This window comes from Cyprinus carpio, chromosome A6 (genome assembly GCF_018340385.1).
Source record: "Cyprinus carpio isolate SPL01 chromosome A6, ASM1834038v1, whole genome shotgun sequence".
Classification (NCBI taxonomy): domain Eukaryota; kingdom Metazoa; phylum Chordata; class Actinopteri; order Cypriniformes; family Cyprinidae; genus Cyprinus; species Cyprinus carpio.
The window spans coordinates 6,733,711-6,754,088 of NC_056577.1; the positions used below are offsets into that span (position 1 = coordinate 6,733,711).

The following is a 20,378-nucleotide window of genomic DNA, read 5'->3' on the forward strand; positions in this document are numbered from 1 at the left end:
GCAAAAGATGGCCGCCAGCCCAGCGCCACAGCACAAGATGGCCGCCAGCCCAGCACCACAGCACGAGATGACCGCCAGGCCCAGCACCACTGCACAGGATGGTCGAATCTACACCTGTGTTGGCAGACAAGATGGTTGACTCAACGCCTGAGTCTTCCATCAAGGAGCCACCGGCACGCCCTCATAGAGGCCGCAGGAGGAGGAGACAGGCGCCAGCCGTTCCTCAAAGCCCGGAGGACGTTCCCGAGCAGGCCGCTGCCCGTCCAGGAGGACGTTCCCGAGCGGGCCGCTGTCGTCCAGGAGGAGGTTCCCGAGCGCGGGCCGCTGTCGTCCAGGAGGACGTTCCCGAGCGGGCCGCTGCCGTCCAGGAGGACGTTCCCGAGCGGGCCGCTGCCGTCCAGGAGGACGTTCCCGAGCGGGCCGCTGCCGTCCAGGAGGACGTTCCCGAGCGGGCCGCTGCCGTCCAGGAGGACGTTCCCGAGCGGGCCGCTGCCGTCCAGGAGGACGTTCCCGAGGCGGTGCCCGAAGTCGAGCCCGAGGTCGAGCCCGAGGTCGTTCCCGAGGTCGTTCCCGAGGCCGTGCCCGAGGCCGTTCCCGAGGCGGGGTCCTTGTCCAATGCCGTTCCTGAGGCCGTTCCTGAGGCCGTTCCTGAGGCCGTTCCTGAGGCCGTTCCTGAGACCGTTCCTGAGACCGTTCCTGAGACCGTTCCCGAGGCGGTGCCCGATGCCGAGGTCGCTCCCGAGGCGGTGTCCTTGTCCGATGCCATTCCCGAGGCGATTCCCGAGGTGGTGCCCGATGCTGTTCCGGAGGCCGATGCGGGGCCCGAGATGGTTCCGGAGGCGATACCCGTGTCCAAGGCCGTTCCCGAGGCGGTGCCCTTGTCTGAAGCCGTTCCCGATGCCGTTCCCAATGCCGTGACCTGGCCATCGCCACAGCCTGCTCCTTACTGGCTCCCCGATTGGCAGGTTCCATTCGGGCCACTCAAATGGCGAATTCCTCCCTGGCCGTCTGCACAACGAGAATGGACTGATCCACCGTGGCCCCCTGAACTGCCTGGCCCCTCATGGTCCCCTGAACTTTCGGGTCCACCGTGGCCACCTGAACTGCCTGGTCCCTCGTGGTCCCCTGAACTTTCGGGTCCACCGTGGCCACCTGAAATGCCTGGTCCCTCGTGGTCCCCTGAACTTTCGGGTCCACCATGGCCACCTGAACTGCCGGGTCCCTCGTGGTCCCCGGAACTTTCGGGTCCACCATGGCCACCTGAACTGCCTGGTCCCTCGTGGTCCCCCTGAACTTTCGGGTCCACCATGGCCCCCTGATCTGACCAAGCCACCTGGGCTACCAGGGGAGCCATCGCTGCCGGTCCCAGTTCCCCTACACAGGCCTGGCCCGCCATCCCTCCCCCTGTTCTGCCTCCACCAGTCCACCTCCCTCCTGGTCTCTTTGTTTTGTGTTTATTTGGTTCTGAGGAGCATCTGGAAGCTGCTCCTTAGAGGGGGGGGTAGTGTCACGGTGTCTGTTCTGTGTCTCCCTGGGTGGCCACTAGAGGTCTCACTTCCCCTTATTGTCACCTTCGTCAGAACTTCATTGCCCACTAGCCTTAGCTGCTCATCACTGTTCATTGTATTCAGCTGTCACCACTTACCTTGTTTGCACCTGTCTTTAAATACCCTGGTTGTTTCTGTCATTGTTACGGAGTCCTTGTTTAATGTCACCCTGGTTTCGTTGTTTCCTTGCTGTGTTCGTGTTTCTTGTTTTGGACTGATTACCTGGATTTTGACCATTGCCTGGCTAAGTTTATGATATTTGGATTGCCCCAATAAAACATACTGCACTTGGATCTACCTTTTTGTGTGCGTGTCGTGACAAGCGTTCACTCACAAGGGAGCTGTCACAATCAAAACACAAGTGCCCACACAAGAGCACTCAAATTATTCAGGTATAAAAAAGGGACAGCGATTAAAAGGTTCAATCATTCAACTGTCTGGTTAGTTTGAGTAACAAAACTTAATTATTAATTATTGTTTATTAATCCCCATGAGTATGTATTTTGTATATGTATTTGTTCAAAAGTTTGGGTCAGTAATATATTGGGTTTTTTGTTTGTGTATGTATTCTTTTATTCTTAGCCAGGCTGCATTTATTTGATCAAAAATACAGTAAAATCAGAAATATCCTTAAATATTATTATAATTTAAAATAATCACACAATCATGGTCTCTGTCTCCCTCCCTCACTGTCTCCGTCTTTCTCCTGTCCACCTACACACATAGAAAACAATGTCTTTCTGTCTCTCTGATAAAGAGGTCTGCAAAGGAAGTGATTTCTCAGGGCTGATGCCAACTGGTTGGCACTGGATTCATGTCTGACTCTCAACTGTAAAAGCTGCACAAAGATGCTGACACTCTCACTGCTGCCCAATTTGATCTGTGATACTATTAGAAAAACAAACCTGAGCCAAAGCCTCACTCAGAGATTCCTGCTCCATCTGGCACTGACGCTACAAACTAGTGTCACAGACGGCAAATCATAAGGTTCATATGCACACAATGAGAGGTACTTGTGTTTTATGTGCTTTTTTTTATTATATATCAATGAGACTAATATCCAATATCATCAGATACAAAAAAACGTAATACAGATATACATTCCCAATATGATAAGGAAGTTCTTATATAAAATATTTAAATGAGATTAAATAAATAAATTAAAATATATAGTTTGCTGTGTCAAATGGGAAAATTATTAAAAAAAAAAAGAAAAAAAAAAGAAAAACCTTAATCAGTATTTTTGTTATAAAAAAAGATGCATTTACTTCTGGGGCACTTCTTTACTAGTAATCATAATATTGTTTTTTTTTTTTTTTTTTTTTTTTTTTTTTGCAAACGTGATTTATAGCATCCAAAATAAAAGTTTGTGTTTACATAATATATGTGTGTGAACTGTGTATATTTATTATGCATATATAAATACACACACATACAGTATGTATTTAGAAAATATTTACATGTAAATATTTATATTCATATAATTGAAATTATATATAAATATATTTCATATATAATTATAACATTTCTATATCTTAATTATACACATGCATGTGTGTGTATTTATATATACATAATAAATCTATGGACTACACACACATATATTATGTAAACACAAACATTTATTTTGGATGCGATTAATCACAATTGGATAATCGATTTGACAGCCTGAATATTTTTACTGTAAAATTAGACAAATACTGAATTTTTATTTTTTATTTTTTTGTAGTGTGGCAGAAAGGCTTTTTTTATTAGTTAAAAAGACGCAACTACTTTAAGCAAAACTATCCAGCTGTGTGTGTAAGAGAGAGAAAGTGAAAGAGACTAGGCTCAGAGACTAGCTAGTACATACATATCAGTTTCACTGCAGCCCATACAGTGTGCCTTTACTGCTGATCCCAGACCAGAGTGCAGTCTATTCTTGGAAGAGGTTGGAAACCCCAGTAGATGCAAAACTGGAAATGGAGTAAAAGGAGAATTTAGCAAAGGCAGTGTGTGTGTGTGTGTGTGTGTGTGTGTGTGTGTGTGTGTGTGTGTGTGTGTGTGTGTGTGTGTGTGTGTGTGTGTGCGTGTGTGTGTGCGTGTGTGTGTGTGTGTGTGCGTGCGCCTGTGTGTGTGTGTGTGTGTGTGTAAGCAAACATGTGCAGTGTGTTCATACATAAATCTGCTCCTGACTTTGGATAAGGACTCTGAAACTAGATAACATTTAAGAGCTCCAGCACCAAACCCCAAAGGCTCTTGGACCAGATTCAGCACCTCTGGCATCAAGCACTCTGTGCTGCACTCTCTGCATAGGCTCTTAAGTTAATTGGTGGCCACATCACAGTTTATAATATATGATCCGTCCTGAAGTGTTTAAAGGTACACTGTGCTACCGGGCCAACGTTATTTTATTGCCACATGTGATAGAGGCACAATCATTTAGACTGGTCTGATGATATTTGTGTCCGGTCATTGAAATAAAATAGATGATAAATTCCCAATTCTGTTTTCACCTAATGAAAAGGCTCTTTTTCTATTGAAATGTTTTAATGTTTATGAGTATAGCTGAATCAAAGTGAAATCTCTGTACTATGTGAATTATTCTTGCTAGACAACACTGATATTGTTTATATTGTCGCTCTACATTCTTACTGTACATAAACAACTGCTTTTATCTTGCTTATATACAACTGTTCAAAAGTTGGGGTAACAATTTTTTTTTTTTTTTTTTTTAAAGAAATTAATACTTTTATTCAGCGAGTAGTTTATTCTAATTATCAAAGAATCCTGAAAAATCCTCAGAATCCTTTCTAACTGAGGTTGCATCTCATAATTAGTTTATTGTTTCTGCCACTGAATAAAAAAAAAGGTAATTACTACTTTTTATCACATAATTCTGACTTTTTATTTTATCACAATTGATAACTCACAATTCTGAGTATATATATATATATATATATATATATATATATATATATATATATATATATATATATATATATATATATATATATATATATATATAAAATTTGCAACTTCTTGGCTTATATATAAGCCAATAAGTTGCAAACTTTATTTATTTTTTTATCCCGTGGCGGAAACAAGTCTTCATATAAGGAATGTTGAGAGAAAGATCTGAGACAAAGTTTGATATTTAAAGGAAACACAACTGAGAACTGATTGAAATAAATGTGCTTTTCACACTTGCACAATAACATTTTCTTGTGGATAAAGCTGGGAAATATTACACATTGATGTGTTTGCATATTGTAAAGGAAAACAGTTACTGAGTGCTGGTGCTAGTGATGGGTACCATCAGCCTGATTTTCATGAAAAAACTCCATGCTCTGAATTCTCAAGGAGTGAAAGGGCACGACATAAAAAACACATTAAGAATAAACCCACAGGAGCTGATGGCAGCGGGAGGACACACAACTGGTATTAAGACAGAGACTTTTGCATAAATCTGGATGGTAATCTCTCACGCAGATGATAAGATTGCCGCTCTCGCTTGCACTAATCCTCCTGAAGGAATACGAAGATTACAAGCATCTCAAGAATACCTTGCTGGAAGTGATTGATGCCTCTCTGATTAGTGTCTGATGGCAACAGGGGCTTAAACACAAGTTTGGTATGTACAATGGGATTTCTCTACACAAATGGAAGTAAGGGGGTGGAGAGACAGAGAGATGGTGGCATTCATTTGGTTAAAATAAACAAGCCTGTATTTGTGTTTTATATAACATAAAAGGATATTTCCTCCAAAAATGACAATTTTATCATAATAAACTTACCATCAAGTCATTCCAAATCTGACCTCCTTTCATCTGTGTAATACAAAAGAAGTTATTTTGAAGAATGTTTAAACAGCCTTTAACCATACACTGAAGTCAATGGGGTCCAAAACAACTCTGAACATCACTGACTTTCATTATATGACCATCTTCTTTTGTGCTCCACAAGAAAGAATGTCTATACTACAGGTGCATGATTAATCAAAATAAAACCAAAATTATGATATGGTTTAAGGCTGTGATTTAATGAAATAGATATATGGGATTTTGCGTTTCAAAGTGAAGTGTGGCTCTGTGTTCATTTACACGTGAGCAGCTTTTTAGAGCGGCTCCACACAGAATCCCTCTCTGCATCTGCTTTTTTGAATTTTGATCACTTTAACATGCATAGAAATAAGTGTTTGATGGTTTTGCATTTGCAAATGAAAAATTTAACTTTACAATTGTAATGTACAATAAAATTATTATTATTATTATATAATCATTATATATATATATATATATATATATATATATATACATTTTTTATTTTACAGTTTAAATTTTAAATCATATTTTATTGTGTACATTTTAAATTATTATTACTATTATTGTTATTATTTTATAGCCACGTTGATCGTATTAATATTCCCAGTTGATAATCACAACATTTTGTCCAAAATGTGTAGCAACAAACAAGCACTGCGAACCTGGAAATTTTTTTAAAGCACAATTTTATTTTATTTTCCAAAAAAATCTCAATTAAACATTTTTTAATTGTACATGCATTCCTTTCTTCTGTGGAACACAAAAGAAGATATCCTGAAGAATGTTGGTAACTATACAGTTTCCCAGTGACTTCCGTTGTAAAAACAAAAATACATTGGAAGTCACTGGGAAACTGTATAGTTACCAACATTCTTCAGGATATCTTCTTTTGTGTTCCATAGAAGAATGAAATGCATAATGGTTTGGAATGACATGAGAGTGAGTAAATGCTGAAGAGTTTTTATTTTTGGATTGGGCTATCACTTTAAGTTCCCTTTCTTTGTTGCGCTCTGGTCAAAGCTCTCATTGTGGTTTTCCCACTGCTTCCTTATAGATATTCAGGGAGTAGTAAATAAATAACAAAAATTGACATTGCAGCAAGCATTTTAAATATCCCAGAAGAAGCTGGATTAATGAGAGACACAAACAGAACACACTTCTATTGTGAGAATGCCACAAAGTGTATATGAAAGATTGTTATTCTATCGCTGCACATAGGTCATGCTGCACTCCTTCATGCATTGCTAATGTAATGCCTGTAGTGCTCCATTTCCAAACATGCCTGATGCCTTATGCTGCCTTATGCATGCACACACACACACACACACACATACTCATCACAGGTCATCTCTTCTCCAATGCACACACGAACAAGCTTTCCACAGTCTTGCATCTTTACTTACAACACAATAACTCAAATACCAACACAATAATACAAGATTATAGGGATGTGCATTGCGGAAGCCCTTGTCTTCAAAAAGTACCCAATAAAAGCTGTTAATGTGTCTTAAGTTGGATCTCAGAGCAATCTCTCTTGGTCTATCACATCTTGTTTTGCATTTATCCGCTTGAATGCTGGAGTGCCTGCATGACGAGGCATCGCAAACGAATGGAGGATTTAGAAGATCAGAGATTCGGTGTGTGTGTGTATGTGGGGAGGGGATTAATATCCTGAATCGTGGCAGCAGATGGGATTTTTTTCACTATTGTCTGCCATAGACCTCTGAACGTAACATGATCATGTAAACGAAACCACATCCATTGTTACATGTGGGAAAGTGAGAAGCTGCCATGCAATACATACAGTGTTCCACTGCGTTTTGTACTGTGCATTACAACATTTCTGCATGCACATTTCTTTACACTCTTAAAATAAAGGTTCCAGTTGGTGTTTTATAGAAGAAAAAAATAGAAGAACTATTTTGGGTTCCCCAAAGAACCTTTAAGTGTACAGTTCTTGAAAGCAGTGGTTCTCCATTCCAGTCCCTGTGACCCCACGACGATGTTTTACAGACATGTGTTCTATTCGACCATAAGTGCCCTGCAAAGTGGACTTCACAGGATATTCTGCCATGATTCCAGTTTGAAGGGAGCAGGACTGGAATTGAGAACCACTGCTTAAAAGAACCATTTTTCTTAGTGTGAAGGACATTTTAAAAATCTAAACAATCTTTTTCTACTTTAAAGAACCTTTTGTGTAATGGAAAGGTTCCATGGATGTTAAAGATTTTTTATTCTGATTCTGATTTTTATGAGTGTAGATGCCCAGCCTTAATTTTGTAGCATCACGCTTGGACTATTTTGTCAAACTAATGAACAATGAGACTTTAAATCAAATCAAAACTAACAACAAAAAAAAACTGTTTTACTGTTGTCTCAGCAATTTAACACGTCTTAACATGGTGTATACAGCTGATAATGTAGTACTTTGGCGATTGTTGCCCATAATAACATTATAATGATAGAGTGTACAAGCCCTGCGCAGTGGATCAACACCTCTGACTCAGTCGGCTGAGAGTATCGATTCATGTTCTGTGGTAAAGAGGAGGATCATAAACATGCTTAGAAGAGGCTCTGCAAGGCCACCTGAGACGAGGAGGGTAATGAGAGGGAATATTCATGTGGCTACAAACACATTTTACAAGAGGTGTGTATTTTATAGCACGTAAGAGACCTGGTAGCTTAAAGGTTTACTGGCATTGTCCATCAAGATGAATCCATCTCACTGTAATCAATGAACAAGTCTTAAACGGATAGTTCAACTAAATCCATCAAACCTTTATGACTTTCTTGCTTCTGTGAAACACAATAGAATATATTTCAAAGAATGTTGTGGTCTAAGCAACATTGCACCCCCCTCACTTGCACTGTGCCTCAAAATAGCTTCTTTAATTAAGCAAATGGCAACAGAATTTTCATTTTTGGGTGAGCTATCCCTTTAGTTCTTATTGGAGTAAAATCATACTGTAGACATTCCATTCCTTTTTAGCTTAGTTCGACATAAGCACTTATTTGCAACATATTTACAGCTGTCTAAAGCTGTCTCACACTCAGTCACACACATATTCAAAACTGCATGACTCAGAATGGCCCTCAGCAGGGAGCTGATATTCACAGATGTGGATCATTTTTAGACACAGACAGTGAAAAAAACAAACTCATGACACTAGCAAAAATACTGCAAAGCACTGGAAAAAAAAATAATAATAATAATTTGCTGTCAACACATATAGCTTCCACACTATGCTGATGTGTATATAATAAATGGTAACATTTTTACATATGCATAGGCTTTACAGATCAGCTTCAGATACTCGTATGTGTTTCAAAGAATCTTTGTTTTAAGAGTATATGGGGTGAAATCACTATCATGTATGACCACCACCCTTCTGAAGTGACTGTAGAACAAGATCTCTGGTACATCAACAGTATAAAGATTACTTTAAGTGCATTTCATAACCTCATACAGTAAACCCATTTACAAAATTTCAAACATCTTTGTTTTTTATTGGTGTTACAATTAGTAATAAGTACCTAGTAGTGTAGCAGACAAACATGTGCATGTGTTATCAAAGTCTGAAACACAAAATCATTGGACTCACAGATGGTGAAACAAGGGTTACAACCCTTACACGTTCTCCCCAACTTCAACTTTTAATGTACATTATATAATTGTGCTAAATGTATTATTAACTGCTGAAAGTTATTGTAAAGTCTCACCAAATCAACTTTTGATCACTTTTATTAGGAGCCACACACACACTTACCGTCTGTTCAATGGCGCATCTTTTTTTTGCTTTTTATTCATGACAGCAGGGACACAGTTCATGAGCTCGGTCCAGTCCGCGTGCAACCCGCAACTCCAGCCCGTGGAGAAGCGCGAGAAGAGCCACGACTCCGCTTTACCGGGTCGGTGACACGTGCATTTCTTCTGGCCGGAGCGGCAGTCGCACGGTCGCTCCAGGTGGATGTTCCGCACCAGGTGCCTCCCAAACGTCGTTCCTCCGGTCTTCTGGATGTGGAGGAACACGATCACGTCGTTCCCCTTGATGTCGAAATCCACGTGGCGTTCGAGGTCCTCGCGCGTGAAGTTGAATTTAGACGGGAATCTAAACGGAGCGTCCTCGTCCGGATCCGGAGACTTTCTCTTGGCGTCTGCTGGATATTTGGAGAACGGAAAACTCTCTCCATTACCAAACCGACAGGACGTGCTGCCCGCAGGACAGACGTACTGATAGCCGATCATGACAAATAAAACGGTCAAAACAGGCACTAAAAGGAGTTTGTTGGATTTATCATCCATTGCAAAGACAGTGAATCGTATGATCACGCCATTGGTGATGCTGTCGCCGCTGAATGAGTGCTTTCCACGGATGATGCTCGCAGGCAAAGTCTGATCACAGCAAAGCGCCTTCAGTTAGATCATAGTTACATAAAGGTTAGTTGGACCGTCGAAACCTAGACAGAAAGGAAAAACCAGCCTTGCGTTTCCACAATGTACTAAACTTTGAACAGCCATTTGCAATGCAGATCGTCTCAATGTGTGACGTAAATTTTAGCCTTCCTCGTCCGATAGATTATAACGTGAGGCTTGGCTGTGGAGATGAGATCCGGACCCATTGTAAAACACATCCAAAGATCCGCTCCGTCGCGCCGAGCTTCAGCGCTGATTGTGATGCAGGTTTCCGAGATGAGCTTTAAGAAGTTGAGTTCCTGTTGTAACTTGATTATCGCGTGAGGAGAGAGAGAGTGAGTGAGAGACAGAGAGAGAGAGAGAGAGAGGTTAAGTGGGATAGTTAGAGTTGATCCCCATTATAGTGGATGGAAAAGAATCACATATGGATGTTGCAAAATACCATCCAATCCTTGAGGAAAATCTGCTGCCTTCTGCCAGAAAGTTGTCTAAAGGAAGAAGATTTACCTTCAAACATGACAATGACCCAAAGCACACAGCAAAACTGAGCACTCAGTGGTTGAAGGAGGAAAAGCTGAATGTCCTTGCATGGCCTAATCAGAGTCCAGACTTAAACCCCACTGAAAATCTGTGGAATGACTTGAAGACTGTAGTCCATAAATGGTCACCATTAAATTTAACTGAACTTGAGCAGTTCTGCAAAATATTGCAAAGTCAAGATGTGCAAAGTTAGTAGAGACAAATCCTAACAGACTAAAGACTGTAATTAAAGTAAAAGGTGGCTCAATAAAATACAGACATAAGGAGGTGATCCTTTTTTCAAATCAGTGATTCTGTTTTTTTTTTTTTACTTTTTTTCTGACATGGTGTTATATCTTTCACTTGGATGTTATAAGTTGCACTGAGTAAATACAGCTGAATTAAACAAAAACCATGTCTTAATTTCAAGCTGAAAAGTAACAAAAGGGGGGTGATTCTTTTCTATACCCAATGTATAACCAAATAAATTCTGAATGTACCAAATGTCCCAAATCGATGGCGTGACAGAGTTCAATTCATGGGAAAACACTGGTGAGGAAAATAACTGAAATCTGAGGTAAAACCTAAAAGTGTAAAATGTTAAAGAACAAAGAAAGATGATTTAGAAAATGAATAAGATATTTTATGGAATAATATATGGAAGTGTTTAATCTTAATGGATTTTTTCGGAGAATTACCTACTTATTTTTCATTTAAGTTGATTTAATACATGGATACTTAAACCTTTATGTAAGACAATGTTGGCAAAAAAAAAAAAAAAAAAAAAAAAAAAAAAAAAACCCTCATACTAATAGTCAAGTACAAGTACTGCATACTACAGTATTGGCTGAAAAAAAAAAATCCGGGGTTTGGTCAGAAGAGGGTTTTTAATGTTCTTCTTTCCAATGTTTGGAAGTTCTTAAATTTTGCTTTCCATAAATGTATAATGTCAGGTTATATGGCATTTGGATTTTAATTGAAAGTGCAAGGAAATGTAAAATTTCCATTTCTTTTCTAATTGGTTCTAGTAAACCCATTTCAATACTCCCTGGGGTCTCTTACCCCAAATAACCTCTCAGACAGAGCTGTGGTGCAGAGAGTAGTGCATTGCTCCTGATATATGAAGCACTGTTGAGGCTTGTGGGAATCTGTTGTGGAGCCTGGCCTGGGTGACGTCCCAGTTCTGTTTACCCTCTCTCTTCCTGTACTCTTCTGTTGCTCCTCAACTGACCTACTAAATAAAGTTCAAAAGGCTGATAAACAAAGTAAAAAACAAAACAAAACAAAACAACACTCAAATCAGTATTAAAAACAACATTTAGGCATAACAGTGACTATTCAATAAGAGTTGGATATCTAAAAGTGAAGAGTATGTGCAAATAGCAACTTAGAAACTCGTAATACTTGATACTAGTGCTGTCAAATGATTAATCACAATTAATCGCATCCAAAATAAAAGTTTTTGTTTACATAATTTATGCGTGTGTACTGTGTATATGTAGTATGCATATATAAATCCACTCACATATGCATGTATATATTTAAGAAAAATGTTTATACATAAAATATTTGTAATAATATAAATTATGTATAAATATATATATATGTGTGTGTGTGTGTGTGTGTGTGTGTGTGTGTGTGTGTGTGTGTGTGTGTGATTGTGCGTGTGTGTGTGTGTGTCTGTGTACATGAAAATATTTTTTAAATATATACATGTATGTTTGTGTATTTATATATACAATATAAATATACTCAGTTCACACACATATTAACAAAAATGTTTATTTTGGATGAGATTAATTGTTTGACAGCACTGCTTAATATCAATCAATCCACTGTTGTCATAATAAATAATGACTGTACGTTGAATACAATGCATTATTATTTTTCTACTTCAAAATTCCATGTTTAATTATATGTGTTACTTGCCGTTTCTGTATTGTGTGTTAAATTTACCAGCAGATTTTGAGTAAAAATTGTTCCTACACTAATGTTTTTTTCAGCTGCTTAATGTTAAACAGACAATATGTTTTTGTTTTTTTTATGGCATGAAATGTGAAGCAAATGTTTTACTTTTGGCCTTGATTTGCCTAATGATGCAATCATCCATTCATCCACAGCATATTTCTTTTTTAAAATGATTAAAAATGAAAAGATTGGTATAAAATTTTTATATTTTTTTCTAGCCGTCAACCTGGAAGCATTTCAGCACCACGGACAGCTCTAAACAATAGACCTATATTTGCTGATACTTTCCAATGCCATCAAATCTTTATCAATTTATTGTGCTTTTCAAGACAATCTATTATTGAATCAAGTTTTTGTTGAACTTGCTATAATCGAATGTCTGTATTTATCGCAGGGCTCATGTTATGTAGAGCCTGTGGAGGTGGAAAAAACATCATTTAAATGGAGGTTTATAAAATTTGTCCCACAACAAGCACTAATAACCTAATAATGTCATAATAACTCCACTTCAAAATCACCCCCATTCCTTTTCATAACAAAGTGACCAATCTTGAGCTAAAACACAATCTTTTTGATAAGGCTGGGGAATGGTCAGAAGGAATGGGAGTTGAAAAGATCTAGTTGCGATTTCTTGAGTTCTTTTAGTTTTTGAAGAAGTGGGGGGTATATTATTAGTTATATTCCACTACAGTTTTATTCATCTTGTGTAATACACAAGCACAGATCATTTCTCCCAAGATAATTAGAGATGCATCCAGCTTTGACAAGTTTAAGATTATTAGAGAGTGTATGGCTATGTCTGTGTAGATTCAAGGAAGTGGCTATCTTTGGAACGGTAAACATCTCATGAACACAGAACTGGTAATTTATCTTTCTCTTGAGTGCATTTACATACATTAGTCATCAAGCACCACGGGAGCCTTGACAACAAGATGGGGACAATTATTCTCCCTTTTTTATTTTTTTTTTTAAAGACACGACACAGTCTGGAAGCTATTAATGGTTAGCTGCCTTAAGTGTCACTGTTGTTTTCATATGTTACAAAATACAACATCTTCAGACTGCAAGCACAGACCTGATTCAGTGTGAATGCTTAAAACAGGGTTTCTGCAGCTTTTATGAAGGTGAATTTTAGTCTTTCGAAAAGTTCTTTTTTAACACCAAGCAAAGAAATTCTAAGGAATAAAGGGAACACAATACATCCATATGTTCTTTAAATGTAAATGTCTAGGGAGCACACAATGAATTGTATTAGAAGATTTTCTTTTTTTTTTCTTTTTTTTTTTTATAAATTGATTAAGGCTTGAATACCTGCTCCCAACCACAGAACAGTGTTATTTTCACATAATTTCTTACTATTATACTTTTTCTTAAGATTTTGAATTAGAATTTATTTTTAGATTTTATGTATATGTAAGTTTTAGTAATTTTGTTGTTTTTCTCCTTTTGTTTGTTTTTAAAATATATAGTTTTTAATAAAGAAATTTAATTTTAATTTTTTTATTAGTTTTAGTTTATTTAGTTCTAGTTATTTTAGTACTTCAAGTACAATCAAATGCATTGACAACTAGCTGACAATAAATGCTATATATGTGTGTGTGTGTGTGTGTGTGTGTGTGTGTGTGTGTGTGTGTGTGTGTATTTATATATATACTGTATGTGTGTGTGTGTGTGTGTGTGTGTGTATATATGTGTGTGTGTGTGTGTGTGTGTGTGTGTGTGTGTGTGTGTGTATAGCGGTTAACATTTATTTTATTTTAAGTAACAATTATTTTTATGTGTTTAGTTTTAGTTAAATATAATAACCTGCCACTAGAATATGAAAATAATTTATATTGTTCATTCTGATCAAAAAAGTTCTTCTATTTGTGTATTGTTTTCCAGTGTAAATATTCTTAAACCAAAATGCATTTACTTAAATCAAAATGACAAAAAAAAAAAAAAAAGAGAAACTGATCAAAACTGCGTGAGTGAATTTATGATTAAAACATGAACAAATATCTGCCAATGGGCCCAGAAAAATCAACTTAATTCAATTGACAAACCAGTTTTCATAATTTAGTGACAGGTATCTGTTCTTGTCTTAAGCATGAACTCATTTAATTTTGTTACATCTCTCAGAAAATAAGGCTTAATATTTTCATTTTGCATCAAGTAAATTTATCTTGATATCTGTACTGGAAAACAAATAAAAAAATACTAAGGAACATTTTATTTTATTTTTTATTTTTTTGCAGTGCATGCTACATTTAATGCTGTGGTTTTATACATTTAAAACTTTCTGCCCCAATTTAAGACTTTTTAAGGCCTTAATCTGCTGAGGAGAAAATGAAGACTTATTAAAGACCCGCAGAAACCCAGTTAAAAAGGATGAACCAACTGAAACTTATTAGAAAAGCAATGAAAATGATAAATTGTACAAGCATAACTAACTGAATATATTTGTGAGACAAGAATAGATGATTTTTCCTTGGAAATTGGTGGAAATTAAACATTTGCATACAGTGTGTTGCTAGCGAATAATACGTAGCTGTGAGAATGGATATGTGTGACTCACAGTACGATTTGATATCATAATAAAGCAAGAAGCATCAACACTGAAAACATAAATGATCCCATGCTCACATTATGCTCTACTGCTGAAGCAGCACCCTGCAAATGTGTAGGCCTGCGGTATGAGAGAAATCCATACAGGACTTTGATTAATGCAGCAGCTATGAGCTTTAGTCCTGCATTCTCCCAGCTGAGAGAAGTAATCAGTGTTCTTGTTCTGCCTGCACAGAGACACAAAGAAAGGAGACTACAGAGGGAAGGGTGCGTTAGCAGAGGCCCAGTATACATAATCGTGATGTTTTCCTTGTTTGTTTGATTATGTGGTTTGTAATGTCGACTATTAAACTTCCCAGGGGGCCTCAGAGAAAGTGATTGAAAATGGGAGGTTGCTCAGAGGGGGGTTTACTGACTTACTTCAACAGTGGAGCACTTAACACATCTGTGCCTCTGCTGCTTTTGAGGTTCATAACCTTGCTGGGGGTTTTTTGGAGATCACTCCTTTAGATTACTTGTCTGACATTACAATAGTCAAGAAGGGTTTGTGTATTCTCAGAAATTTCTAATTAATCATTAGTCATAGGGTTAGTCAGACATTAAGGCCAAACAGGTCAACCCCCAAAATTAGCAGTTCTTTGAAATATTTACTCACCCACAGGTCATTCCAAACCAGAGATGTGCAAAAGTGGATTTCCAAAAAATAAAATGTAAAAATGTAGTTAAATATGTGGAAAGCTAGTCAACTAGTAAACCATCCTGATAATCACTATTGCAAATGCTGTTATTTTATTTTATTTTTTTCTGTGAAACACAGGAAGATTTTTTTTTAATTGACTGTTTATACTGACCCTGACAAACAGTATTGGTTTTATTAACTAAAACTATTAAAAACATGTATGTTAATAAAATAAAATAAATTTTAAATAAAATTAAATTAAGTAATAACATTTTTTAAAAAAATAAAGAACTGTTTAGTTAGATTTTCAGTCACCATGGGACCATTTCTACTTTAATTTTATTTCTAAAATGAAAATGGAATATATATATATAATTTTAAAAAATACAAAATTGGGATGATAGTGTGCAAAGAAATGACAATTTTCTGAACTGTTCATTTAAGAGGTGCTAGAGATTTTGGGAAAATCCCAAAACGCAACAGATATTCCTCTGTATGTGGGTAAATTTTTTAAACTCTGGGCTTCTCTCCTGTTCTCTGACAGCTAGATAGGGATTAGATAAGGCTGAGGAGGAGTGATGGAGCACTGCCGCCGGTTCTGTCTGTGTGTCTCATCACAGGCTGTTTGCCCGTTCTTGTAATGCACCATGATGCTCTCCGCTCTGCTGTGATTTTTATGGTACTGTCAGCCAAGTGCAATGAGGAATGGTTCACCAAAGATCACTGAGTCAGCGTCTCTCACCATTGCAGATATTCAGCACTGAAAGCGCTGGATTGAGATTCTGCAAAATATTCAATGGATCTACAGTCTTACAGGACTTAGAGGAGGACTGCATGAATATCTGCTACTTCCTTCTGAAAACAATCCTCCACAACAATCACAATTTTAGGTGTCATTCATGTTGTAGTACAAACAGTGCAACAGTTTCAAAGCTAAGTATAAGCAACAGTAATGCTTTAAGTGAAATCAAACGTTTCAGTATTTTTACCACATGGATCACAAGAATACTTGATTTTGATACACTACTGTTACAAAAGTTTGGCGTCGGTAAGATAAAAGTATTTGATAGAAGTCTCATTTGCTTACCAAGGCTGCATTTATTTAATTTTATTATTACTATTTAAAATAACTGTTTTCTATTTTAATATATTTAAAAAAATGTATTTATTCCTATTAGGCAAAGCTGAATTTTCAGCATCATTACTCCAGTCCTCAGTGTCACATGATCCTTCAGAAATAGTTCTAATATGCTGATTTGCTGCACAAGAAACATTTGAGCTTCTTAATATTTATTTGAAATTTGAAAAAAAAAAAATACACACACGTAATTTAATTAATTTAATGCACCCTTAATGTGACCCCAACTGTATTGTTTTTCCTAGTATTCACATTTTCCATGCTGAGTACGTCCTTCTTATTGGAACCTTTCAAATAATATACAGGTAAGATCAACTCCAATCAATATTTCATGTCTTCATCATCTTAAAACATCTCACTCAATGTCTTGACTTTTAAACACACTTCAAATATATTTCAGCAGTTGTTTCAGTGAATAAATAGCTGTAATAATCTTCTGCACCACTGATAAAAACATTTCACAAGATTTCCGTAGAAAAGCAAGATTTTTATACAAAACCATTTCACGAGATTTCTATAGAAAACTTCCCGTGTTATTTAAATCCTTGGATTGGCACTGTTTTGTTGAAATAAATTTTTAAATCACTTTGACTTTGTCCACATGCTTGGATGGATGGTACAATGGTGCATGTTAGGTTATGCTGAAGTGAGGGAAAAAGATCAAAAACACAATAAATAAATGCTGCACACAATTTGAACAACATGGTTGATTGAAACTGGACCAAGGTCTCCTGCAGAAGCATTTTGCTGTGACAGAGACAGCTCTAATATGATAGCTGATAGCTGTGTGTGAGCTTGAAAAAGAGCAGTGCTGACTTCAGGTTTATGCTGCATGCAGATCCAATAAACTGTGTTGTATAAGGCTGCTTTTTTTTATTTTATTTAATACTACTCCAAAGTGTTGACTAGACTTTTAGGGTGTTTTAAAGTGGTTTTCTGAGAAAATATTTTGAGAAAATAACCACAGATCCGAAAATGACCCCAAGAGCCTATTTCCACCACAGAATAAAAAAGGTAACTGTGACTTTTTATCCCCACAATTCGGAGGGGGGAAAGAGAGAATTGCAGGATGTAAATACAGAATTATGAGATATAAATGTACAATTCTAAGAAAAAAAATCTGACTTTTTTAGTTTTAACTTTTTTTCCTCACAATTGAGTTTACATTTCATTCAACAATTAGTTTTTTTAATCTTGCAATTCTGACTTTTTCATCAGAATTCCAAGTTTAATCTAGCAAGGTTTTTTTTGTTTGTCTGCTTGTTTGTTTGTTTTGTATCTGCCATGTAATAAAAAGTAATTGTAACTTTTTATCTCACAATTCATCCTTTTTTTCTCACAGTTGTGAGTTAATATCTTACAATTTTCTTTAAATTCCACAATTTGACTTTTTTTGAAATTCCACAATTTGAGTTTAAAAAGTAAAGAAAAAAATTATTGTGAATTTTTATTTCACAAATACACTTTTTCTCACAGTTTATTTCTTACAATTCAGGCTTTTCTTCTTAGAATTGCAAGTTTCTAAAATATATTTAATAAAAAAAGTATAAATCATTAAATAAAAAGGCAGGAAAGCAATTACCTTTTTTTATTTGTATTTTTTTATTCTGTGGTGAAACGCGCTTCCATTAAAAAAAAAAAACAGAACTCATTCTATATATATATATATATATATACACACACACACACACACACACACACACACACACACAGGATTCATGGTTGAATCCTGACTTAAATCCTTACTTGGAATTTGGCACGAGGCCCTTGTTGCATGGGTTTGTCCCTGGCTTTGCTTCTGTTCTCTCTCAGCCTTCTATGCCACCCTCCAGTCTTGCACAACTTAGTTTTCCGCCACCGCTGGCCTGGTTGTGTGCCAGCTCCATCCCCTCTACAGGGCTTGGCATGGTATTAAAGCTTCCTCCCCCAGCATGCTGAACTGCGGTGGCACTGAGCCGGATCTCAGTCGGGCAAGAGTTCTGTGTCCACCCTACTGGGCGGACTGGCCTGAACATAATCAACAGTGGCGTTACTAGGATGCCATCCTGCAGTGGGCATTTGGACATGAGAGAACCAAAGACATCTAATTAATTTCAAATACATTTTTTTCTAAGAAAAAAAAAAGGATTTTGACATTTTAAATATATGGAACACTGCAATACAAAAAGAGAACATACAAATGTGTTTACCAATAATGCACACCTTAATTTAAGATCAGATTAGATAATCTTTTTTAAATGGAACAATTTATTGAAACTTCAGATGCAATTTCATGCAAAACTATGCAATTTGGTGCAGCTGTTGGTACTTGTAATGTAAATCAATGAGATCTACAATGATGATTGAGAAATCAAGAAACAAACATTCCATAAATGTCTGATGACTCACAGCAAGGATGTGCTAAATTTATTAAAAAAAATAAAAAAAGTAAAGACTTATATTTTTAGAAAAGATTTCTATTTTGAATGAATGCAGTTCATTGTAACTTTTTAAAGAATCCTGAAAAAAGTATCATAATTTACATATATGTGTGTGTGTGTGTGTGTGTGTGTGTGTGTGTGTGTGTGTGTGTGTGTGTGTGTGTGTGTGTGTGTGTGTGTGTGTGTGTGTGTGTGTGTGTGTGTGTGTGTGAGTGTGTGTGTGTGTGTGCACATTTGAACATTTTATATGTATTTTTTATTTATTTCATGTCAACAGCAATCTATCTAGTCTATCCATCATCATTATGCTCTTCAGCATGACACATATGTTTGTAAGTTTGATCTGAAGTTTTGCAACCACATCTTGCTTTAAGCTGGGCTGCTTACTGCACATTATCATGGCTTTGGCCTGAACAGGAAGCCACACACCATGAGCTCCAAGCCTGAGAGAATAAAGTCTTTAACAAATGACATGCCTTACACATGCTTGTGCTACATTTGATGCAGTAAGATTGCTGGAGTGCAGAGCGCAAGTATCGTAAGTGCATTCTCTATCCTCTTGAATCTATCTTAATGACACCGATGGCATTTTTGCCCTCCCCTTTGGATCTAAAGCAGGCAGGTTGTTATGAGATTGCCTGCAAAGGATTTTTTTAGGCTTGTGGGAAGCTTATTAGCATAAGGAATTTCTGAAGAAATAATAAATAATCACACAACATCATGAGTATCTCATAGTGCCTGAGAGATTATGCATGTCCTCCGGCAGTGTGTTTATCAGTGCAAAAAAAGAAAGAAAAAAAAAATTTAAACATAGGATTATTGTGTAATGGTCATAGAAATATTCTGTAATTCATCTAGGTTATCATCACATATAAAAATACCACATTGGAATATACTCTGTGAGCCATGTTTAGAAGAAGCTTTGGAATTAATTTCCTTGTCACTTGAAATATATATTTCTGTCTACTGTCATATTTCCTCAGAGAATCACTACAAATTCCTTTAGAAATTCACTTTAGATCCACAAATGCAAATTTTATCCCTCATAAATGTATTTGATGCCTTTCAGAGTGATTTCGCTCCAGTTGAATAATCCTGTCCTCTAGTAAGTATTTATGTATAAAAAATTCTGTCAGCCCATTTATGTCAGAGAAACTCACTGCTAAAATATCATTAAAAAAACTCAGTCTAACAGCACGTCAAGGCAGTATCATCACGCCTAAATTTGTGCACCACTGAATAAAAAGTAGACTGTCAAAACTCTGCTATGAGTCATTATTTTGTCTCATGAATGTTCATATGGGGAATTTTGAGTTTACAGGAGTTTTAGAAGATTACAAAGG

The 20,378-nt window shown here is 37.1% G+C and overlaps 1 protein-coding gene across 1 annotated transcript in view; it reads right to left on the reverse strand.

Annotated features, from left to right (window-relative positions):
• Positions 1-10,059, reverse strand: part of LOC109058940 (heparan-sulfate 6-O-sulfotransferase 3-B-like) — a 29,425-nt gene extending 19,366 nt beyond the window's left edge. Inside the window, exon 1 of the mRNA XM_019076136.2 lies at positions 9,118-10,059. Within this exon, the coding sequence (XP_018931681.1) occupies positions 9,118-9,653 (536 nt within the window). The 5' untranslated portion in view covers positions 9,654-10,059. The remainder of the gene's footprint in view (positions 1-9,117) is intronic.
• Between the last annotated feature and the right edge of the window lie 10,319 nt (positions 10,060-20,378).